The sequence below is a fragment of the Ictidomys tridecemlineatus genome, chromosome 16 (assembly GCF_052094955.1).
Source record: "Ictidomys tridecemlineatus isolate mIctTri1 chromosome 16, mIctTri1.hap1, whole genome shotgun sequence".
Classification (NCBI taxonomy): Eukaryota; Metazoa; Chordata; class Mammalia; order Rodentia; family Sciuridae; genus Ictidomys; species Ictidomys tridecemlineatus.
In genome coordinates, this window is record NC_135492.1 from 38,785,125 (window position 1) to 38,808,516 (window position 23,392).

Genomic DNA, 23,392 nt, shown 5'->3' on the forward strand with positions numbered 1-23,392 from the left:
ACATGGGCTGAGGACTGGGGAGCAGGTCTGAGACGGACCCCGGGCAGAGGCTTGGGCAGATCTGCAACCCAGAAAGGTGACGCAGAGGACAGAGACACCAAGACCCCCAGCCCACCAAGCTCATTTTGGGGGGAAGAGACTCAACCCAACATGCTGAACCCCTGAGCCACACCCCCAACCCTTTTTATTCTGTTTCGAGACAGGGCCTCCCTAAGTTGCTGAGGCTGGCCTCCAACTTGCAATCCTCCTGCCTCAGCCTCCTGAGGCACTGGGATCACAGGCCCGTGCCCCCACGGGCCTGGCTCAGACTCTCTTTTTACAGGATACTTGATCCCTGGCCTCAGTGAGCTCATTCATCTTCTTGCTGACCCACAGCCCCTGTCTCTCTGGAACGCAGGCTCATTGCTGCCTGGGAGCTGGCAGCCCACGCTAGTAGGTGCTCAATAAATACTGGGTGGACTGAAGACAGCGGGAGCCATCCAGGGACTGGGAGTCCTGGTACGGGACTGTGACTCTGGGGCAGGATTTGCACAGGGACAGCCCTTAAGCCTCCACTGGAAAGTCTGGGTCAGCACCCCCCCACCCATGGCTTAGCCTCAACTGGGTGCGTCACCAGTGAACATTAGGCTGAGCGCAGAATGTCTTGGGAGTGAGAGAAGGTGACAGCCGTCCCTCCTTCCCTCCTTCCCTCCTCTCTTCCTCCTCCTCTCACTTTTGCCAAACACCCTCCAGGGCGGGGTGCCGGCTGGGCACTGAGGACCCTGAGCTGCATCCCGCGGTCTTCACCCTCCTGGTCTCAGGGGACAGCAGATGGGACAATGGCGAAATGGAGAGACGGCCATTCGCTCCCAGTCCCAGCGTCTTTGAGGCCAGAGGAGCCCGAGGTGGGCCGGGAGGGTGCCTGGGGGCTCCCCAGAGGGGCTGCCGGCCTCAGCCGGGCATCTGTGGGTGCTGTCCCCCTTCCTGTCATCATCATCGGGATCCTAGGGGGTCATCAGGAGCATCCCTGAGCCCTGTCGCAGGTGCACACCGAGGGTGGCCTCCCGTGCCCCAGGGGGAGGACCTTGGGTACAGAGGGGGAGACCAGGGCTGGGTGGATGCGCATGCGCAGAGCCGGCCTTGGTTCAGTGGGAGGAAGAGCCTCCGGGCCTCGGTTTCCTCACCTGTGTCCTGGGCAGCCTTGGGGGTCCTGGGGGTGCCATCAGCGGAGCCTGGCCTCCCAGGGCTGCAGGACTGGGTCTAGTGACTGGGCCCAGAAGAGGGGAGCTGCAGCTCCAGGCGGCCCCCTCCCTGGCTCCCGCCACGACCATCTGATCTGTCACTGTGATTGACGCCTGTTGGGAGCTTGTTTCTCCCAGCCATATGCAAATGACTTCAGCTCGAGGAACCGCTAATGGGAATCCTAACACATTAATAAATGTTTAGCGCGAGAGAGAGCACGCACGCTCCCAGTCATTAGCCGCTGACGGGGGAGTCTGTTGGCACAACTGTCTGGCTGCCATTCTTGTCCCCCCCCATCACTTCCAAAGAGGGATGGGAGGGAGGTGGGGAGGGGCGGGGTGGGGGCGGGGAGCCTGGGGGCGGGGCTCCAGCTCTCCTGCCTGGGCCCCTGCCCCGCCCCCTTCAAGAGGGCCCCTAAGGTGTCATGGAGATGGAGTCCTGGGGGGTGGCCTTCTGCCTGACCCACAGACAACTCCTTTTCCGTCCTCCTGAGGAGCCCCCGGGCCTCGGCACCCCCCTTCCCCACTGGCTGCAAAATGGGGCGTATGTCCCCCGCCTTGCTCAGTGGCCTGGCTTGGACCTTGGCAGTTGGCCGTCTCCAAGGGAACCCACTGGCTTGGGGACCTGGAGGGGAAAGGCCGGCTCAGGGGGTCCGGAGACATTTCCCTGGGGGCTGGGAAGCTGGGGCGGTGTGGAGGGAAGGTTCTAGAAGCTCTGGGCAGGCGCCTTTATTTCAACCTCTGCCATCTTGTTGGGAGCCAGGTATCTCATTTTCTTGTCAAGACAGATCCCCATTAAACCAGAATAAACAAACCAAAAAACCTTCCCGGCTCCCCGGCCCCTTCCCACGTTGCCATTCCGATTAGATTAGATTTTAAGAGCGCGGCGAAGGCGATGTTCCTTTCGGATCAAATTAGAAACAGGTGCACTTTTGCATAAGGAAATTAAGTTGCAGACAATACGAAGATTTGCTAAAATGCAGACACTGATGAAAATAAGTAGCCCTTTTATTTGCCATTATTGAGGCGGTCTGTTGGCGCTGCGCGGTGCGCGCCTCCCGGGCGGCCTGCGGACTCCCGGACTGCTCCTCCACGACCCGGGCTGCTCTCCAGCTCTCAGGTCTTTTCTTTTTCCTTAGAAAATATAGGTGCGTCCTCTCCCCACCCCCTGGTGCTATTTACAAGGCACAAAGTGCCAGAAGTAGGGATCCTGCGGTTCCAACAGGCCCCTCCCTGGAGCACCAACTGCATCTGGGCGGCCGGGACCCTCCTCCTTCCTCTGTGCCGGCCGCAGGTCTGCAGGGCGGTCAGGGGACCCGGGTGCGGTCAGGGGCCCGGGTCGTCGATACGCCTGCGACAGTAGGGGCAGCAGGTGTGTTGCAGCACCAGCAGCTCGTAGTCCTCGGAGTGGAACATCTGGGGAGAGAGGGCGAGAGCCAGGTCCCAGCCCGCGCCAAGTGGGAGTCAAGGCCAGAAAGAGCCGGGTAGGCTGGGTGGCCAGGGCGGGACTGAGACGCCCTTTTCCAGATGGAAGTTCAAGATGTGCCCCGCCCCGCCCCTCCCACCGCGCCCTCGGTGGCCCCTCCCACCGCGCCCTCGGTGGCCCCTCCCACCGCGCCCTCGGTGGCCCCTCCCACCGCGCCCTCGGTGGCCCCTCCCACCGCGCCCTCGGTGGCCCCTCCCACCGCGCCCTCGGTGGCCCCTCCCACCGCGCCCTCGGTGGCCCCTCCCACCGCGCCCTCGGTGGCCCCTCCCACCGCGCCCTCGGTGGCCCCTCCCACCGCGCCCTCGGATGCCCCGCCCACCGCGCCCTCGGATGCCCCGCCCACCGCGCCCTCGGATGCCCCGCCCACCGCGCCCTCGGATGCCCCGCCCACCGCGCCCTCGGATGCCCCGCCCACCGCGCCCTCGGATGCCCCGCCCACCGCGCCTTCTGTCCAGGGAGGTGCAGAGCTGGAAGGCCAGATGACGCCCTGAGGACAGCAGGTGGACTGCCAGTGTCCTCCCAGCTCAGGGCAGTGGCCGGTACCCCACCTGGAGGGTGCCCTCCTCCCAAATGCTCCGCCTCCCCAGGGGACACTTGGGAAGCGGGAGGACAGCACAGGGAGCCCCTGGGAGCCATGCGGGCTGGGGGCGCAGTACCTGGAAGCAGGAGGGGCACATGGTGATGGAGGCGTCGGGCAGCAGCGAGCGGAAGTACTGCCACTGCAGGGGCGGCGGCCAGCGCTTGATGAGGACGTCGCGGCGGCTCATGGAGCGCAGCACGGTCCGGTTCACGACCACAGGCACGAACTCGGAACCGCCTTGCTGCAGGGTGGGGCGCGGGGCAGGGCCCTCACTCAGCCTTGGGGACACTGTGGTCCAGGGTGGCCAGGAAGGGCCCGGGAGCTTCCCACCCCAAGAGCCCTGGCAGCCTCAAGTGCCTCCTAGGGCCAGAGCTGCAGCCCAGTCCCACAGGGAAGTGGTCGCGTCCCTCCCTCCAGCTGCCACCTCCTCCTTGGCATGTCCCCTTGGCAGCCTCCCGGAGGCCCCCACCTCGAAGCTCAGCTTGGCGGTGAACGGGTCTTCGCCTCCCATGGGGTCCATGGCCTCGTCCAGCCGCAGCGACTGGGAATCTGGAGGTTTCTGGTCAAGGATGGAACTGAGGCCGGGCAGGGGACAGGCACCACCCTCCTCCCAGCGTGTTCTGACTCAGCGGCGCTCAGTCAGGACTAGAGGGGCGACCAGGTCCCAGGAGGAGGGATGGAGGGGCAGGGACCAGGAGGGAGCCAGCCCTGACTGCAAAGAGGGTGGCCAGGCCCTGGGCCCAGGCCTGGGAGGACAGCGGTCCTGCCAGGCCATCTGCTGCCTCCCCACCTGCTCCCAGGTCCCAGGGGATGCACAGGGCCACCTGCTGGGGGAGGCCATGGGTGGGGAGGTTGGCAGGTGCTGTGATGGCTCTCAGGTCACAAGGCGTGGGGAGCGGGGGGGGGGGGAGCTCCACAGACCCCTGGGCTAGCTCAGGCCAGCCTGAAGGTGTCCGGGTCCTCCCCTCTGCAAGGACGGTGGCAGAGGCTCGGGGGCTCTTGTGGGGACGACCCCTGGAGGCTGCTGGTACCGAGTAGGGAGCGGGGCAGGGAGCACGGGGCTGAGGCCTGATGGCAGCTGCCTCTGGGTCCTCCTCTGGCCTCTGCTCCTCACAGCATGGCCGTGCTTGGCAGAGTCGCCTGGGAGCTTGCTAGAGGCACACTCTGAGAGTCCCCTGACCTGGTGACTTGGCCGCCCGTGATGGCAAGACCAGGTGCGGTGTGGGCCTGTTCCTGTGAGACGCAGGACCAGGCTGGGCAGGTAGCATCCCCGTTGCCACAGGACAGCTATGGCCCCAGGTTGCTCCAAAGGACTATGCCCTGGGGATCTGTGGTCAGGAGAATCCACTCTTCTGAGGGTGCTGGGCTGGCATCGTAGGTGGCCACCTCTGTCACTATGCTGTGGGACAGAGCTGCCTAGAGACAAAGCTACCAGGGGATACTACAGGCGGCAGGAGCCGCGCAGCCTCCAGCCGTGTGGAGGGGCACCCTCTGCTCTTGGCTTCTTATTCCCTCTGTTTGCTCAGCTGTCTCTGAGTTGAGGTTCCTGTCACTGGCATGTAGGAGTGACCTGACTGCCAGGCACATGGCACACACTGTAACCACCCATGCAGGAGGGTTGCAGGTTTGAGGCCAGCCTGGGCGACACAGTGAGACCGTGTCTCAAAATAAAAATAAGGCGGGTGCGGTGGCCCACGCCTGTCATCCCCGCAGCTCAGGAGGCTGAGGCAGGAGGATCTCCCGTTCAAAGCCAACCTCAGCAACTTAGTGAGGCCCTAAACAACTCAGTGAGACCCTGTCTCTAAATAAAATGCAGAATAGGGCTGGGGACGGGGCTCAGGGGTCAAGTGCCTCTGGGTTCAATCCCCAGTACCGAAAATAAAGACTAAAACCATAAAAGGGCTGGGGGCGAGTGCTGCCCAGCACCCCTGGGCTCAGACCCCAGGGCTGCGAAATGGAAATACCTGACCACAACGCTGGGCTGCTGGCCACGGGGCCGGCCACTCGTCCGCTAGGCATGGCTGCGGCACCTTGAGGAGCCAGGGTGAGGACAGGCCCCCAGGAAGACCAGGTGCCCCTCCCCCCATCTGGCTGTGGACCCTGGCAGCCCGCTGTCCGTCCTCACTGCTGTGGGGGACTCTCGGACCTTCTGCGGTGCTGAGGCTGGGGTCAGCAGGCTGCCACCGGCCGGCCCTCCTGCCCTGGCCCCGACTGTCACAGGATACTGGGGCTGGTCACCTCTTGCCATTTGCTCTCTCGCTTGTGTCTGGGGGCCTCCAGGTCGATGAGGGCGACGGCCTCTTCGTGGCTGATGCCCTCCTCCAGGTAGAACTCCACCAGGTGCAGCACCTCTGGGGCACGGGGAGGGTTGGTGACAGGCTCCTGGGGACTGGGCCAGCGCTCTCTGCAGGCCACACGTGGGCAGCGAGAGTGACCCCGCAGGCTTCTCCGGGGGCCAGAGCTGGGCCTGAGCAGCGCCTCCCCAGTAGCTGAGGGGCTCCTCAGAGGGAGGGGGCTTCTGGGGGTGTCCACAGGGAAGAGGGGACCCAATGCTGAAGGCCTGGCCCCGCCCTGCTCTGGGCACTTTGTCACGGCGGCCTGTACCAAGAGCCGGCTGGGCTGTGGGGGACCCGACAGTGGCTCTGTCAGGCGGGGTGGGGGCACACAGGGCCCAGGTCACCAGTGATGACCCTCAGAGGCCTTCGGGAGCTCGCCCCATGTCACGAGGCCGGGTAGCAGAGAGGGGCCCTCTGTGTGGCAGGACTCACCGTAGGACGAGGCGGAGAAGACGAAGGGCTGGCGGCAGTTGACGCACACGTTGCCCAGGTTGTTGAGCAGGGGGTTGTTGGTGGAGCAGCGGTAGCACAGGGGGACCAGCTCCTGCCAACGCAGCACTCGGTGGCCCGGGCCTGAGCAGAGGTGGCACCCCGCACCTGCCCTGTCCCCGGCCTCGGCCCTCCAGGACCCCACGTCAAGAGGTGTGGGCAGTAGAGGGCCCTGGGGCCAGAAGCCACATGCTGGGGATGCAGGTGACACCCTACAGGAGTAACTGGGGCCTGCCACCGGGGGCCACTGCCCAGGCCACCTCCCAGGCAGGGCTCAGCAAGGCGCTGTCCTGTTGGGAAGGACAGTAAGGGCAGCCACTCCCTGCCTACGCCACCAGACCCCTGTGCTGGCCCGTCTGTCCCCACCACCACCAGTGGGGAAGGTGTCACTTGTCCCCAGCTGATCGTAGGATGGAGTGTGGAGCCCAGACCACAGCGGCCATCTTCCCACAGGACCCAGGCCCCAAGCCACAGGCGCCTGGAGGGCAGGAGCAGCGCGGCCCGGGAGGGGCGTGCTCACCTCGCTGTCGTGGAAGGGCTTGGAGCGGATGGTCAGGCTGCCCAGCTCGATGGACTTCTGGAAGCGGGCGGGGCTCTGCAGGCCCTGCAGCCGGTCGTAGGCGTGCCGCGCCAGCTTGTAGGCGCCCAGGGCCTTGCTCTGCTTGGCCAGCGTGAAGAGCGTGTTCCTGTAGGGGCCACGTTAAGGACGGCGGGGGCCGAGCTGGCGCCACCCGGGACGCGGCCAGAACTGCGGGCACTTCCCCCGGCCCAGAGGGCGACCTCTGAGCCACAGCCTCCCCACACTCCTGTCCCCAGGTGGCCCCTCAGCTCCAGCAGCTGGGGGCTGGTGACTCCTCTAAGGCAGGCACTGTGCCGGGCAAGCTCTGCTGACCTCGAGAACTTTCTGGAAAGGCCAGGTGCAGGGGCTGAGGCCAGCAGGCACGGCTGTCTCGCCCCCCACTCAGCAGGGCCTTGGTGAGGGGGGCACCCCTGGATTTGGGGACCTTCCCCTGATGGGCCTGGAGTCATGAAAGAGGCCAGCTGTCCCCAGGCCCTCTGCCAGGGGGTTCCTCACAGAAAGGCGGCAGGGATGGGTTGAGGCTAGAGTGGACTGAGGGAGGGACAGGGGACAACTGTGGCTTTCATGATGCTCAGGATTTAAAGTCGTGGTCCTTCCTGGCCACACAGGCCTTGTGGGGCCCTCACTGACCCCAGGAGGAGAAGCCAACCCGCGACAGCGAGGCGCTCCAACCCCGGGGTCCTCCCATAGCCACCTCCCCTGGCGTCCCTGCCTCTCCTCAGTGCGTCCTGGGAATGTCCCCTCTGCTACCTGTCCTGGCCACCTGAGCGTGCAAAGACAGACGTCGCCTCCCCAGCAGCCCCCCCGGCAGCCCAGCCCTGGCTGTGTCCACTTTTGGGCACGACACACAGTCTCTGAACCTTGCCGCCTGTCACCTCCCATGATAGCTGGCAGCCTTGTCACCTGGTACCTGGGGCCCTGTAGGCCTGGCTGACAAAGGCCACTCCACGGGCCCCAAGAGAATGTGGAGGGCCTGCTGCCTCCTCCAGTCTGTCACGCCCACTGCGGTTCTGGGGGGGCCGGGGACAGTGTGTTGGCCAGGGACCTGGGCCGGGCTGGGCCCAGAGCTCGGAAAACTAATCCTCTCCTGGCAGCGGCCGCCCCGGCTGAGCCTCTCCCCAGCAGAAGAGCAGCAGGAGGCGGGCAGAGAGGCTGTGCCAGGAAGGCCTCCAAGGCCATTAGAGAGGGCGGGCGGCGGCGAGGGGCCGGGAGGATACACTTTAGAGATGCCCAGGGGGGTGTCCTTGGTCAGGCTGTGCAGCAGGAACCTGGAGATGTTGAAGAGGGTTTCGGGAAGATGGAAGCTGAACGGCTCCTCCTGCGGGGAGAGCAGGGAACGTGAACTTGACCCCAGGCGCGCTGGTGAACTTGACCCCAAGTGCGCTGCGGGTCAGGCTAGAGGCAGACGTAGGACTCTGAAGCCCTTCAGTGCGTGAGCCTCCTCCTGTGTGCTGGGAGCCTCCCGCCACGGTCTGACACGGTCTCTCACGTGGGGGATGTCGTGGGGTGACGCCCAGGGAGGGGACCTGCCCCAGCAGAGCCGGGGTTCAAAGCCAGGGCCGAGTCCCGGGCCCAGGCCTCTCTGCCCAGCTGCGCTGCCTGAGGGGCCCTGATTCCATTTCTCTGAGCTCAACTTGTCTCCAATTAGCTCTAAAAGAGAAGGTCTTTGATGCACTTGGGGACAGGGCCACTGACACAGGCAGGTCCTTGTAGCAGAGGCGTTTAACCCTTTCTGCGCCTCCTCCTGGCCGTCTGACAGCCGCCTGAGCCATGGGGCCACCGAGCATGCACCCAGGCGCCTCTCACTGCCAATCCCGAGACCCTGCGTAGCCCTGATGGGTGACACTCAGCACCCATGAGTGCAATGAATGGGTCCCCTGCACCCAGACGCTGCCAGAAAGGCCCAGCAGGCCGCGGGGAATTCTCTACCAAGAGGCCCGTAAAAGGTTAAGAATGCCCTGTTCTGGAAGATTCTGGCACACTGTGTACAGACGGAGGCTGCAATTGCTAATCACGCTGTGGCCATCGGGGATTGGGCTGGCCAGCTCCCCGCCTCCCCCTCCCGAGCACTTAAATGGTAATAAGCCGTCCCTCCCCAGGAGGGCCTGGGCCCTGCTCACCACAGGGCCCCCAGGGCTTCGCCCCTAATTGGTCTCAACCCAAGGGCTCGCTTTCCCGCCTCTGGAGCGGAGCCCAGCCCCTTCCCTTCCCTTCCTGCATCTCTGTGGGCTCCCAGAACCCCAGAAACCCTCAGCCACTCCCTCTGCGCTGGGAGCCAGGGAGACGGCTCCTCTGGTTCTGCGGCGCTGGGTGAGCAAGCGTGGGGGGTCCCCGAGAACGTGGGGGGCAAGATTAGCAGCTCTGCTTGGGAGAGAAGCCATGCGCCTCAAGGATGCAACGGTCCCCTTTCCCGCCGTCCCATCTGTGGCCCTGGTGACAGACCCTGGCCTCCAGCCTGGCCCAGGCTGCACGAGTACCCTGAGAGGGTCTCGTCTTGGGAAAACCAAAGATGATAAGGGAACGGGGTCCCCGCTGGGGGAGAGGAACGCGGGATCGTCGCAGAGCTAGCTGTGGGGACTGTCATCCTCCCCTGTGACTTTCCCAGGAGGCAGAGGCTGCGGGAAGAGGTCTGTGCAGATGAGCAGGGAGTGCCCAGGGGAGGCAGGGCCTCAGGTGGCCCCTGGGCAGCAGCCTGTCCCCCTCTGCCACGAGACTGCTTTGAAATGGCTTCGTCGAAATGATCAGGGAAAGGCTACAGAGCACTCGGCTGGTCTCTGCAGACGAAGCCAACCCTGGTCGTACAGAGGAGACTGGGGGCCAGAGAGGGAGAGCAAAGCACCTGAGGACACACAGCAAGTCGGGCGCAGAGAGGTGGGAACGTGGGCCTTCGTCCTTCTAGAGAAGGCCCCGGGGACTCCACCCTCCTGCACTTTGGAGAGGTGGCCCTGCCTGGCTCACCCCCTCTGCCCGGCTCATCAGAGGCTGAGCTGATCCACAGGAAGGCCCGCCCAGCTCTGCGCCGTCATCAGACGCCCCCCATCATGGCCACACATCAAGCAGCACCCCAGGACACCCAGCTCCTCCTCCCAGGGACATGAGGAGCAGGTCCTGTGCCCCAGTGGGTCGGGGTCCACCCAGAGCCTGCTGCTCCCAGGAGGCTGGGGGCGCCTTACCGTGTAGCGGTGGATGGCGTGGTAGCCGTGGTACAGCTCGGCCAGGTGCTGGTAGTGGTGGAACTTGGCCAACATGGCGTCCTTCTGGACAGGATCTGCTGCGGGCAGGAGCGGGCGCAGAGGGGGACGGGGCAGATGCGTCAGGGACTGTCTGGAGCCGCTGACCGGCCACAGCAGGGACGGCCGGTGGCGCTGCCAGCACCAGCTCTTTTGAAACACTGGGCCTACCCCAGGGAGAGGGACAGCACTGTGCTTGGGGACCACACCTAGACGGTGGCCTCTCAGATGGAAGCATCTGAGGTCAAGAGAAATGCGCCCTGCCACCTGGGCTTGATGGCCCTTACTACAGCAGCCTCCTGGAGGGAGTGGGACGGGGTCCCCCAGGGGTCCGTGGGCACAGAGCTCAGGGAGGAACAGTGACTTGCTGCAGGTCCCTCCGTGGCCTCCGTTCCCAGAGCTTCCCCTCCTGCGTGTGGCCTTGGTCTGGAGGAGATGCACCTCTACCGCCCTGTCCCCCCTTTCTGGACTCTCCCAGTGCATCATGGGAAGTCCTGGGAAGGACGGCATCATGGACACGGTGCCCTGGCGGGGCGAGGGGCCTGCGGTGCGTTATGGTGACGTGATCTCTGCTTCATCTTTTCATTTAATTAAATTTTTTGAAGCCGGGGCCAGCTGCAGGCTCCCGGGCAGCAGCAGACAGCTGTGCTGAGTGGGGGAGGGAGGGCGGGACCTGCAGGCATCACCCCTGCGTGGCCCTCGGACCAGCCTGCTTCTGGCCACACGAGGAGGAGATGACACAGGAGATTGTCCACTGCGAGGCAGGCTTGGGGACAATGCGCCCCGTAAACAAGCCCAGGGCTTTAATTAAAATGTCCCCGCTGGTCTGATGCTATCTGGGTGCCAGGACGGAGGGACCCACCCTGGGCGATGTGCAGGCACTGCATGGACAGCATCCAGTAGTAATAGGCGGCGTCGTTGAACCTGCTCTCCACCACGGCGTTGTGCGTCAGCTGCTCCAGCACCTGGACCGCTTCCCGCTGCCTCCCGGCCTTGTGGAACGCTGCAGGGGACACAGCACTGTCACCAGGGGAGGTGGGCGAGGGGGCCGGTGGAACTGCTCAGAAACTGGGACGCCAGTTTCTGGGAGCATCTGTGGGCCTGGTTGCTGGGATGCCGCCTCTCCGGCCGGAGGCTATAAATACCCGAGGCGACATCCTGAAAAAGCACAGTGCGACGCGCTCCGTTTTGGCTGGCAAGTGCTGACAACCTACTTCAGAGAGGCGTGGCAGGGAGAGGAACCCGGGGAGCCAAGTCCCAGGGCAGAGTCGGAGCAGGAGACTGGCTCGTCCCTAGTGACGAGATGCTCCACTCCAGGGAGGGGCTCTGTGACTCTGAGGTGACACCCACGGGCCACGACATGCGACGGAGCTCAGTGATTTACAAAGCGCTTTTCACCGTGCCTTAGGTCACTGGGTCACCACAGCAGACTGAGAAGGGTCGGTCAGCCTCCGTTTTATCAGGCAACAAAATGCACTTTGCCAGGTAGAAGTATAAGGGTCACGTCCAAGGTCAGAACATCGGGCCGGGTCCATCTTCGACATAGCGCTATTTTGCTTTGGTACTGGGGGTTGAACTAGGGGCCACTTGGCCACTGAGCCCCATCCCCAGCCCTATTCTGTCTTTTATTTAGAGACAGGGTCTCTCTGAGTTGCTCAGCACCTCGCTGTTGCTGAGGCTGGCTTTGAACTCATGATCCTCCTGTCTCAGCCTCCTGAGCCGCTGGGATGACAGGTGTGCGCCACGGCACCTGGCCAACAGTGCATTTTGATGTCAACCTTGAAAGATCTGTCTCCATCCTTGAAGCCAGACATTTGGGATGAGAAGCAAAATCTTCCTTAATCATGCCTACATCTGTGTACCTGCAATTTCCTGGGCACCTACTACATGGCCGGCGGCTCGGGATATTGAGCGCTGCTGGTCAGGCGCTTATGGCTGGGACACTTGACCACAGGTGGACACTTGGAGGCCCCAATCCTCTGCCTTTAGAGAAGGAAAGGTCTGGCCTTTGTTCCGTCTCATCTCCAGGCTCCTGTCTGCGTACCAAGTTACTATGGCGATGGATTCTTGGAAGGGCGACGCAGACAGATGGGTAGGTTGATGTGTTTTGCCCAAACATGCAGCTCCGTCAGCAACTGGGTGCTCTGGAGATGCTGAGGTGCTGGGGAACAGGCTGTCCTTCAGCGCGGGCTCTTCTCCCTACAGCGAGCCACAGACTCTGCACTGTGTCCAGAGGGGTGACTGTCACCATATAGAGGTGCAGGCGCGTCCCTATGGATTGTCACACACCTGGCCACAGTCGGGTGCCGTCTTGCCCAGGCAGCAGAACAGCCAGGTTCCCTGGCGGGACAGATCTGGTCCAGCTATGCCTCTGCCACTTGCTAGCCTGGTGACAGTGTAGGGCACATTTAGCCCCTGCGTCTCTGCAGGGCTGTGTGAGAATTCAAGGTTGGGCAGGTCAGGTACCCAGCCAGCGCCCATGCTACCTGCGTCGCAGGGCATTGTGAGGGTGACGGGGAAGACACACTGCAGTGCCTGGTGCTCTGCTCAGTCACACAGAGGAGTGGAGGGCGACTGGACCTGCCTAAGCTCCTGCAGCAGGTGGGTGACAGGCCCAGACTCCAGGCCCCTGTCCTGACTCCCGCTCCAAAGTGTCTCAGCGCCTGGGTTGTGGCTCTGTGTGCCTCACATGCAAAAAAAGCATTTCACCCCAAACAGCCCATCCCAGGTGACACCACCTGCCTCGGGACCCGCAGCACAGGCCTGCTAGCTTCGCTGAACCGTGTCTTGGCAGCGCCTCTCCCTGGCCCTGGGGCACCAGGCCAGCCCACGTGGCCTACCTTTCTGGGCTTCTTCGAAGCGATCGTTCTCTGCCAGCCACTGCGCGTAGGGCACGTAGATGTCGTCCTTGAACTCGGGGTGCTTCTCGCCCAGAGCGAAGGCCTGGGGGGCGGGGCACACGCAGTCTTAATGAAGCAGTCACCGCAACCCCAGGAGACGTGGCCCTTGGCTGGATCAGGGATGTCATACTTTGGCAGCCTGACATCAGGGATGTCATATTTTGCCAGCTCAGGGGGGGGGAGTGCCTCCCTCCCAGCCACCCCCAGAAACATCTCGGCTCTTTGGAAACAAAAGGCAATTAACAGCAATATGCACGCGCCCGCTCCCAGTGACAACACAGGCTGTTTCTGGACCCCAGAAGCCGCTCGGAATCGGAAACATTTTATTTTCAGGGTTTGCGTGGGCTCCTGTCGCCTGCAAACAGATTTCTTTTAATTGCAGGCGACACCTCGGGAAGCAGGACTGACATTCCCCTCGTCACTCACTGCTTGGGGGCTCAGAGGGGACTGGGGCTCTGCTGACGCCTGGGCCCAGACCTCCGGGTGGGCCAGGGGACCCCGAGGTCTCCAGCTCGTGCTGCTAGTGAGTTCCCCTTGAGAAGCCATCGCTGCCACTGTCCCTGGTGCCACCTTTTCTCATCAGTGTCCCCTGTCCCGTCCCCAAATGGGGTCACCCAGAGGGCAGGCAAGAGGCAGACTGCTCACCCAGAAAGGGCCCTGCTGGCACCCTGGGAAGCAGGCTGCCACCTCAGCTGGGGCCACCCCTCCTGCAGGGGTGGAGTGTCCCCAGGACACAGCCAGCCTGCGAGCTGGAGGGACAGAACTGGGCCTCAGGGCGGGCAGTGAGCCTCAGGTGGGTACTTCTATGGGTCTGGCCAGTGTGCCCTTCGCCTGCCCGTCCTCCATGCCGGGGCAGAGGCTGGGGGTGGCAGGTGGGAAGGAGAAGCGCTGTCCTGAGGCGGCTCTGGCACCCGGTGCCTGGAACATAGGGTTGGCATTTCCTGCCAAGATGCCACCCGGCAGGTTTTAAATACCACACAGGTGCACCTCCACGTCAGGCTGCAGGGTGGTCAGCAGCAGGCACAGGGCCGTCCTGCCAGCTCTCCCAGCCCAGAGCTGCCATCAAGAAAGAGCTTCCTAGCTGGGCGCAGTGGTGCCCGTCTGTCATCCCAGCAGCTGGGGAGGCCGAGGCAGGAGGATCGCGAGTTCAAAGCCAGCCTCAGCCAAAGTGAGGCCCTGAGCAGCTCAGTGAGACCCTGTCTCTAAATAAAACGCAAAATAGGGCTGGGGAGGGGGCTCAGGGGTCAAGGGCTCCCCCCAAAAAGAGCCTCAGAATGAATGAAATCTGCACAGAAAGGCCCCCCAAGCTTCTCTGGCTCAGGGGCTCAAGGACAGCCCTCCTGACGGCCAGGCCAGGCTCCCCCATCGTGAGAGCACCTCTGCCTGAGGCCCAGGCCCCCACGCCCGGGCGCCCTGTCCCCTCACCTCTTCCCAGCGCTGGGTGTCCACGTGCAGCTGCACCAGGGACTTGAGGTCGCCCATCTTGAGGTAGGTCTCTGCGGCGTAGCCCGGGTTGTCCAGCTTCTTGAAGTAGTGCGCGCACAGCAGCAGGGGCTCGCGCTCCGCCTTGTCCAGCTTGCGGGCGATGTCGATCAGCCTGGGGGCAGCGGGGAAGGGGCACCCGGTGGGCGTGTGGGGACGCACACTCTGTCCCTTCACCTCGCTGACCCGGCGCCATGGGCGCTCCCTGTCTGACGTGCCCAGGTGGTGACTGAGCGAGTGAGCACCCCAGAAACCCTGCCAGGGACCGTCCAGAGCACCAGGAAGGGGCTGCTAGTCCCAGTCACAGACGGGGAGACCTGAGGTCAGGGTCACCAGGGAGCAGGAAAGCGGTCTCTCCCCCAGGTTTTCTGGAAGCCTCTCGGCCACATGGAGGCTGGCGTGAGAGATCCCCAGGGCCTGCCTCTAAAGGAGGAGGCCAGCAGGGCCAGGTGCTGGCCACTGGAGGGGCCGCAGGAAGTGCTGCTTACTGTATCTACCACTGTGACCAGCTCACCCCCTGCCTTGGGGACCTGGGCTGGTGGAACGGGCCTCTTGGTTCTGGCCAGGCCGGGGTTTGGAGTGGACCCAGTTCTCTGAGGGCAGGGCCCCCGTAGCCCATCTCCGTGGGAAGGAAGGGCCCGGGATCCGGCCTCAGCCACGCTCAGGAGGGTGTCAGTCTGCGCTCACAATAATAATGGCGTCCAAAAATAACACCGCTCCGCAGAGAAGGGACACATTTTTAGGGAAGTGGCACAGGCAGGGCTTTGAGCTCCCTGCCCAGCAGCCGTGTCCCTGGAGGAGAGGCACCTGTTGGGCCACTCCAGGAAAAGGGCCACGCAGCATGAAGCGGCTCTTTCTGGAACTCGGTAAGTGACCCAGGGTCACGTGGATCCGCAGCACTCGCCAAGGAAAGTGACATAAAGGAAAACCAAGGGGAGAGGCGGGCCCCGAGAGCTGGCTTGGTCTGCACCCCCTTTTGTGGACAGAATGATTTGGGGGCTCAGCCTATGCCTCCGTTTTCTTCTCAGACAACAGGACGGGTGGTGGCTGCCCACCAGGGTCCGTTGGTGAGGGGCCCCCACACCAACCTCCTGGTGGGCTCGGGGGGCCACGTGGCCAGCCCTCTCCCCTCCCCAGGTCCTGGCTGGCCACTGCTACCTGGGGACCAGAGTGCGGCTTCCGGAACCCCCGGCGGCCCTCAGAGCTGAGGCTCCTTCACTTCAAGTGCCCAGGCCAGTGTCCCCCGCCAGCCCACTGTCCCTGACTGGAGGACCCTGGAGGCCTGCTGTGCATTGGTGTCCCACGGCGTGTCTGGGTGGGAACAGTCACATACCCCTCAGACACAGAGAGACCACCCACATCAGAGCCCGAGGCTCGGCCCCACGACTCTCCAGCGGCCAGGCCCTTGGGGACCCCGTGGGTCCCTCCCTTGATAGCAGGCCGCAGAAGCGCCAACTCAGGAGGCTGGGACAGAAGCAGGTGCTTGTGGTGACTGTAGCCCTGGGTGGTAGCGAGTGCCCAGGGAACAGGTGCTCTGACCCTGAGCTTCTGCCTGGCCTCTGTCCCTGTCACCCTTTCCCCACCGAAGGCGGCGACTGCCTTGTCCCATGTCTGTGTCTCCCAAAGAACCGAGTCACTTCCACGTTTGGTGTCGACATTTCCAGAAACACCGTCAGTCAAACCCCACAGGTGACCCACACGATGGGTGTGCAGGGCCACCTACGTGTCGATCCAGCCGCGGTCCCCGCTGATCTCGATGGCTTTGAGGTGCTCCCCGGCCGAGACGTACATCTCCACGGCGGCCTTGGGCTCGTTGATGTTCCTGGCCCAGTCGGCCTGCTTGCTGATCAGCATCTTGGTCTCCTTGGGGTCCCCAGAGCCGAGGAAATCCTGAGGAAGCAGGACAAACACACACTCCGGATGAGGGCTTCCTGTGCAGCGTGACGTCAGGCCGCCAGCCGGGGCTCGGCCTGGCCACACGGCCACCAGGATGCAGAGGGAGCCCGGGCCTGGGGCTGAGTGTGTGGGAGAGGCCCACTGCCTGCCCGCTGGTGACAAGGACGCAGACCCTCCATGTCCCCTCCCTTCACACTCGTGGACGTCTACTGTCCCTCTAATTGCAGCTCAGGGAGACGGTGCAGGTTCTCTCTGCTGGATATGTGGCCATTCCCACAGGGTGAGGGACCAGCTGGCCGCACAATGTCAACTCTGCAGCCCAGCAGGCTGACTGATAGGATAGGTGTGACACCGCAGGCTGGGGCTGAGCACAGGGCCCCCCAGGGCCAACCAAACACATGCACAGCTCCTGGCCAGGCCCCTGGTTCCTCCCCCGGCCACCATCACACTAGAAGTGCAAGTCGCCTGTTTTCTGATGTTTATCTCCCCTGGCTTTGGCCCCCAGAGCTCTGCCTGGGACAGATAAGAAGCCAAACAGCCTTTGGTGAATTGTTCTCAGCTGAATGGCAGCTGGCCCTGTTGGGAGATCAGCTCTGCAGGCTGGGGGACTGATCCAAAGTGGACAACCAGAGGCCCCAAGTATGGAGAAGGAGTCCCGAAGAGGAGCCTGTGGTCCTGAAGGCCCAGAGGTCAGCCTGTATCCCGTCGGGGGGGCCGCTGCAGGGCTTCCCTGAGTGAGCTCAAGAGAATGTGACAAAAATGGCCTCAGGAAGCCACTTCCCTTCAGGAAAGGGTCCCTGCTGTCATTTTTAAAGGTGGGGCTTTTCAAAAGGGGGGATGGAGAGAGGTTTGTGTTAGAATCACGTACCCTGCAGAGAGGGCTCCCTCCCTCCTCCCTCCTCCCTCCCTCCCTCCCTCCTCCCTCCCTCCCTTCCCTGCTCCCTCCCTCCCTCCCTCTGTGACCAGCACTGTCAGGGAGGGAGTCAGGTAGCTGGGAACCCCCTCCAACAATTAGCTTTTTTTTTTCTTTTTTTCCATTTGTTTTCAGAGTAATTACGTAGCCTCTAAAATGACAGATCAGGTCGTGGGCCTAGGACAGGCCCATGTCTCAGGGAGTGGGAGAAGGGCACGTCCCCCTCCCACAGGGCCACCCGGACGGGCCTGTTCCCTCTGGGCACCCAGGCGGGCAGGGAAGCAGCCCTCCTGGGCCACTCGGTCACACTCTGCTCTCGGTGGCTGTTCCCACGGCTACTCCTGCTGCCACAGAGGTTGAAGGGGGTGACCGGGGGGTGGGGCAGGGGTGGTGACCAGCATGGCAGAAGAATGGAGACGCCCTTCCAGGGGACATCAGAGGGCACGCTGTGATCTCAGGGTGGCTGAGGGAAGAAGGTCAGAGGCTAAGGGGGAGCCATCAATTTGGGGTGTCTCCCTGAGACCATCCGGCAGGCAGCTCCCGGGCTCAGGCAGCCTCCTGCCAGGCCGGGGGTCTAGCCCCCAGGGCTGGGCCCTAATTGAAGCTGAGTCTTAATGGCCTTGGAGGCTCGGCGACCTGGGTTTTGAAAGGCTCTTTGGGTCCCTGAGGCTAATTTACACGTCATCCGGCCACGGCCAAGGCTTTGTCCTGGAGTGGACAGAAAGAGGCTGCGCGGGTGATGAATGAGACAGGGCCGTGTTCTCCTCTTGGTGACTTTGATAAGGACATGCTACTTAAGAGTTAAGAGCATTATAATCCCCTTTATCACCATATAAACATGTCACTTATCCGGAAAGCATACAATTTATTTGGACGTGGGAATGTAATTTAAAAATTTTCCAAAAACCAGATTGAATCTTGGGAAGCAATTTTCGAGTAAACAAAAACATGCCATGTTAATAAGCACCGTGTCCTCCGCGCACCGGCCACGTCCACATCTCCTCAGATTCAGACGATTGGGCCGTGGGGGATGGCGGTGACCTACTTAGAATTGTGACCAAAACAGCCCCAGAGTACTCACCGTCACAGAGACGCACACAGGGAGCCTATGAATGGACCCTGCTCCTGGGTGGGAGACTGTGGGCGTAGGGACCCCGGGCAGCGGTGGGCTGGTGGGGAGAGGCCCCAAGTGGACCTACTGTGTGCTCGCACCTGGCCCCTCACTGTGCACAGTTCTCAGGGCTGAGCTGGGCGCACCTCTGCTGCCCTCTGGGGAGGACATAGAGGCCTGCCATACCGGCAGGCACGACACTGGCACCCACCCAGCGCTGGCTCACAGTCTCATTGTCACACTGGGTCCCTCTGAGGTCAGCCTTCAAGGTCAGGTCTAGGTCCATCTCAACCTGTGGCTGAAGGTGGCCCCTTTGGAGACGGTGGCTCTTTTGTGTTTGCGTCACCTCCTGGGCACACACTGGGACACCACAGGCGGGCCCGGGCCTGGGTGGCGGGGCCTCACCTTGGCGTAGTCGAACATGCAGAGGTCGGTGTACATGTCCAGCGCCAGGTTCTCGTGCCCGCAGCGCCTGTACAGCTTGGCCGCCTCGTGGAACTTGCCCTGGTAGGAAAACACGTCGGCCAGGAACACGTCCTGGTTGGTCTCGCCGCGCTTCTTCCTCTCCTGCGAAAACACAGGCGCAGGAGTGGCCTCCACGGCCCTGGACAGGAGGCGGCCTCACCCACGGGTGAGCAAGGTGAGGCCCGGCCTCCCACTGGACCCCAGGCCTGGCGCTCGGGCTGCTGTGCCGCCTCCCTGCGTCTGCTGGGAAGGCCTGCGACTAAGGCCACCCTCCAGACCGTGGGGTCAGGGAGAGGGACCTTTGCTGTTCAATGGGAAATCCCTTGGGGCTGCCTTCCAGAACATTCTTCCAAGGCAACACTGGACGGCTGGGACCGTGCGCACTGCTCCCTCATGGATGGCACCTAAGCTGCCAAGATGTCCCACATCCCTGGGTCTGGCGAGGGAGTGGCGACCAGGGACGATGACAGGTGGGGGAACTGTGCCCACCCAGCACCTTCCCCTTGCTGGATTTCCAGCAAGCGCGTCCCCCTGGAGGACGAGGACAGGGGACAGACTCCTGGGCGAGCTGGTGAGGTCTGAACAGCGGGAAGCAGCTGCTCCCCAGTGACAGGATCATTTTGGGGGAGACCTTCAGGCCACTGAGGCTTGTCACCAAATAAACAAGCTCCTAGTAGCTGGGAATGAAGGAGACTGGGCCCGAGACGGGAAAGAAAGCAGGTCTCCCTGGGCCAGCCCTGCTCAGCCCTCGGCTGTCCTAAGCCCCAGCCCCAGCCCCAGCCAGCGGGGCTGCTGTCACCTGCGCAGTGACACCTCATCTCTCCACAAGGAGCCTCCGGAGTAAGCTGGGCTCCAGGAGCAGCACTGAAGCCCCAAAGCCGCAGTGCAGGCCTCAGACAGTGTCCAGCCTCCAGCTGCCTGGCTCACCAGGCGCCAGCGGCAGCGGCCATCTTGAAGGGCACAGGACACCAGAGCTGGTCCCCACAGGGGCCAGCCATTTTGTGTACAAAAGTTAATGTTCTGTGACTCCCAAGTGAGACCCAGGACAGTTGGTTCCCCAGGGCCAGCCCCGAGAGCAGGAGCACCGGGCAGCATGGGGATGGCTTTGGGTGACCCTTTGCCCACAGTGACACGACCAGGCCCTGGGCCGTGCTGGGGTGGGGTGGGGACCCGGGGTAGAGACGGACAATTCTGGAAAAAAAGGCAAAATGGGTTTGGAATGTAGCAACGCTGTTGGCTGTGGATCCCGAGAGAGGTGACAGCCTCTCTGAGCTGTCCCTGTCCCTTGCATAGGGGTGGCAGCGCCTGCCCTGCTGAGTCGTGAGGACTCCCTGGATCAGGCATGGGGACGGGCGAGCTCAACTAATGGCAGCTGTCACCGGCTCCCGGGATTGAGAGCCCCTCAGCCCTCTGCCCACTGGGCTCTCCGGTGACAGGAGTTGATTATGCTGAACTGAATTAGAGGGACAAGACATTTGCCGGTTCCCTCCTGCTTCCATCTGGGAATTCAAATGTATCTCACATTCTCTTAGCCTCACAATAAATCTGTTCAGGAGAAAAAATATGTATGCCTTTTCACAGACAGTCAGACAGCACTGCGATACACAGAGATTAAGAAGAGTGTCTACCGCCACCCGGCAAATGGTGCTCTGAGAGCCGGCTTCCGGGCCGCGCCAGGCGAGCTGAGTGAGAGGAGGAGGAGGAGGCTGACGGAAGAGGAGGCCGAGGGAGGAGGCCAAGGGAGGAGGAGGCCAGCTCTCAGCAGTGGGTGGGCGCAGAGCCCCGGGGTGCTCAGGTCTAGGTGTAGCCTTTCCTCGGCTGTTTCTGGGGTGGGGTACAGATGCTGCTCCTTTGGGAACCACCTCCTGCACTGGTAAGTCACCAGAGGTTGTGACCAGCCAGCCACCACCACAGAGGTGCCAACCAGGAGTGGAGGAACCACGCATCTCCTCAGCCATCCCGGGGGGTCAGGCCGGTCCCATGTCACAGAAGGAAACCAAAGCTCAGAGAGCTTAGGAACCTGTCCCCCTTGTCCCGCTACCAAGAGACAGCATCTCCCCTGCTCCAGGTGCTTGGTCCCTGGTGGCCACTGGGTCCCCAGAGCAAAGCGCGGCCCCAAGGCCATGGTGGGCTCGGCCCCTCCTTTACCTCAATGCTGCTGATGAGCTCCAGGTACCGCAGGTCCTGCACCCTGGCGAAGGCCTGGGGAAGAAATAGGGCGCAGTCAGCCACTGGCTTGGCTTCCAAAGTGGGTGGCTGGCTGGGGGACAGCGGAGCTGTGGCAAGGGGCAGGGACAGTGAGCGTGGGTTCCTCATGGGGTGGGCCACCCAGCGGGGCTCGGCCTGACCCCAGGATTAGTCCTTACAAAGGACAGCAAAGAAGCGCTGGGCGCACCCGTCATTTGGGGATCAGGTCTGCGGAGGGTCCAGGGGCCCTCCATTCGCAGGGAGGAAGGAGCAGGTGGACTTGGGGCTCGGGACAGGGGGTGAGGCGCGGCCACCAGAGACCGCAGGCACATCTCGGTGGCTCGGATGGGAAGCAGGAGACGGCTCTGCTGACCCAGGGGTGCCACCCACACGGCACCCAGAGCCCACAGCAGGGCGCGGGGGGGGGGGGGACAAGCAGAGAAGGAAGGGGGTGGTTTGGGGAGGAGGGGACGGGGTGAATCACTGGTGCGTCTTACGTAAACCCCGAAAGCACAGCCCTTGCTTGGGCCCACAACAAAGCTAGACTTTAACCCCTGGCTGCCCGAGGTGTCTGGGCCCAGGAGGACTGGTGCCGGCTGCACTTCTTTTGGTGCTTCTAGATTCTTCCAGGGGCTTCGAGGAAGGCCACCCAGTGTCAGGCTGGTCTTCCCGCGGCTCTGCCATCAACACGCTCTGCCATCAGCTTGGGCTGGCGCGTGCCCAGGGCAGGCAGCGACTGAGCAGCATGGCCTTGGCCACTGGACTCAGCTCAGACGCACGACGTCCTCCTCCTCAGAAGACTTAGGCAGCGAGCAAGCCACCAGCCTCTGGCTGCCACGCAGAGGACCACATGTGACTTCATGTCTCCATCCGGCAGGGCTGACACCCTCTTAGTGACTGGGGACCCAGGTGACTACGACGAGGCCGCTGTCCACCTCCCCAGTTCAGGGGCCCACAGTGAAAAAGGGGGGGCAGGCAGAGCCACCAGGTCACTACATGTCCCTGAGCGGAGGGCTGGACAGTGCGCACACCCTGCAGAGAAGCCGGTCCCTGAGCACGGGAGGCGGCAGGCGGCAGGACGGGACCCTGGTGGTGGCCTTGCTCTCTGTCTTGTCTGGAGACAGGGCCTCACTCTGGGTCCCAGGCTGGTTTGGAGCTCTGGGCCCCCCGTGATCCTCGCAGCTCAGCCTCCCCAGCTGCTGGGACACGAGCACCCGCTGCCACGCCCAGCAAGTGGCTTTTTTTGCAGAAGAATCTGCAGAAAGGGTACGGCAGCCATTCTTTCTGGTTCTGCTGCGTGCACTGCCCTGGGAGAGTCATCATGTGTGAGTTCCTGCAGCCATGACGCATGCTGCAGAGTCAGGGTGGCTGGTCGGGTGGTCAGAGTCACAAGGCCTGAGTACCCTCCGCGCAGGGAGTGGGCAGCCAGGGCCAGCCACAGGGCAGGCCGGGCGCCGGGCGGCTCTCCCCTGCCATCTAGTGGCCACGCTGGGCTACGGCAGGAACCTGCCTGCACAAGCCTGGGCCCCACACAGCACAGAGGGTCAGGGCTCTGGGTGAAGCCCCAAGTCCAAGTCCAGGGGCAAAGTCTCGCAGCATTTCTAGACGTCACTCTGCCTGTGCCTGCACGACTGTGGGCACAATTCTGTCATCAAGAACACCTAGACACACAGTGTCCTCAGGACAACCCTGGGCTTTAGATAAGGACTCTGTTCCCAGGGAGCACTCCCAGGACACAGGTGGGACACTAAGTAAACAGAGGGCCACCCTGCAGAGCCTGCCAGTCGTCCCAACACAGGCAACGTCACGAGGGCCTGGCCCATGCTGGGGGCTCAGGGATACTAAGGTGAGGCGGCGGTCAGTCCTAGGTGTGACGAGGTGACAATCTGGGGGCAGGTCTGGATGTCGCTGCCCCAGCTGCAAGGAACCAGCCCCCTCAGGAAGCCTGCGCTGGCTCCACCCTTCCTGGCATTGATGGTGGAACAGAAGGAGCCCTCCAGGGAGGGATTCCTAAAGTCCCTCTGTGTCACCACATTCCTGACACTTACCACATCTAAAAATACCACAGAGAACTACCCTGTCACCATCACTTCCTTTTTTTATGGTGGCCCTGGGAGGGAGCCCAGGCCTTGCCTGTGCGCGTAGCACACAGATGTCCCTCGACTGTGGGAGAGAAGGAGGGGAGGGAGCAGGAGGACCGAGGGGTTGGGAGCCAGCCCTCTGCCACCTCTTGTCGTCGATGCAAATCCAACTAGGAAACACACTTGAGCTCAAAATCCACAAAGGGGCTGAACGGCTTGAGCCACTTCTGCAGCTTTAACTGACTAAACCAGGAAATGGCGCGATGAATCAAGTCCGTGAATCATGCCGTGTAGGCATGTGGGAAGTGGCCGTCCTGCTGTCGGAATCCAAGTGTGACCATCCCCATCCACTGGACTTGGCCGAGAACCCAGAGAAACAGCATTGTGTCGGCAACGGCCTAACGCTGATGCTCATCAAAAAGGAACCATTTATTGA

At 62.8% G+C, this 23,392-nt stretch overlaps 1 protein-coding gene across 8 annotated transcripts in view; it reads right to left on the reverse strand.

The window, feature by feature from the left end:
• Window positions 1–2,210: 2,210 nt before the first annotated feature.
• Ift122 (intraflagellar transport 122) overlaps window positions 2,211–23,392 on the reverse strand; it is a 52,219-nt gene continuing 31,037 nt past the window's right edge. For 2 of the 8 annotated variants that reach the window (XM_078033435.1, XM_078033437.1), the window contains 14 exons: window positions 20,837–20,890; window positions 18,629–18,790; window positions 16,027–16,193; window positions 14,247–14,418; window positions 12,762–12,864; window positions 10,784–10,924; window positions 9,865–9,962; window positions 7,909–8,009; window positions 6,632–6,797; window positions 6,055–6,166; window positions 5,512–5,637; window positions 3,756–3,835; window positions 3,363–3,527; window positions 2,399–2,636 (listed from right to left, as the gene is read on the reverse strand). In XM_078033435.1, coding sequence (XP_077889561.1) covers window positions 2,547–2,636; window positions 3,363–3,527; window positions 3,756–3,835; window positions 5,512–5,637; window positions 6,055–6,166; window positions 6,632–6,797; window positions 7,909–8,009; window positions 9,865–9,962; window positions 10,784–10,924; window positions 12,762–12,864; window positions 14,247–14,418; window positions 16,027–16,193; window positions 18,629–18,790; window positions 20,837–20,890 — 1,737 coding nt within the window. In that variant the 3' untranslated portion in view covers window positions 2,399–2,546. The other 6 variants (XM_078033436.1, XM_078033438.1, XR_013431307.1 and 3 more) reach the window with 5 other exon arrangements.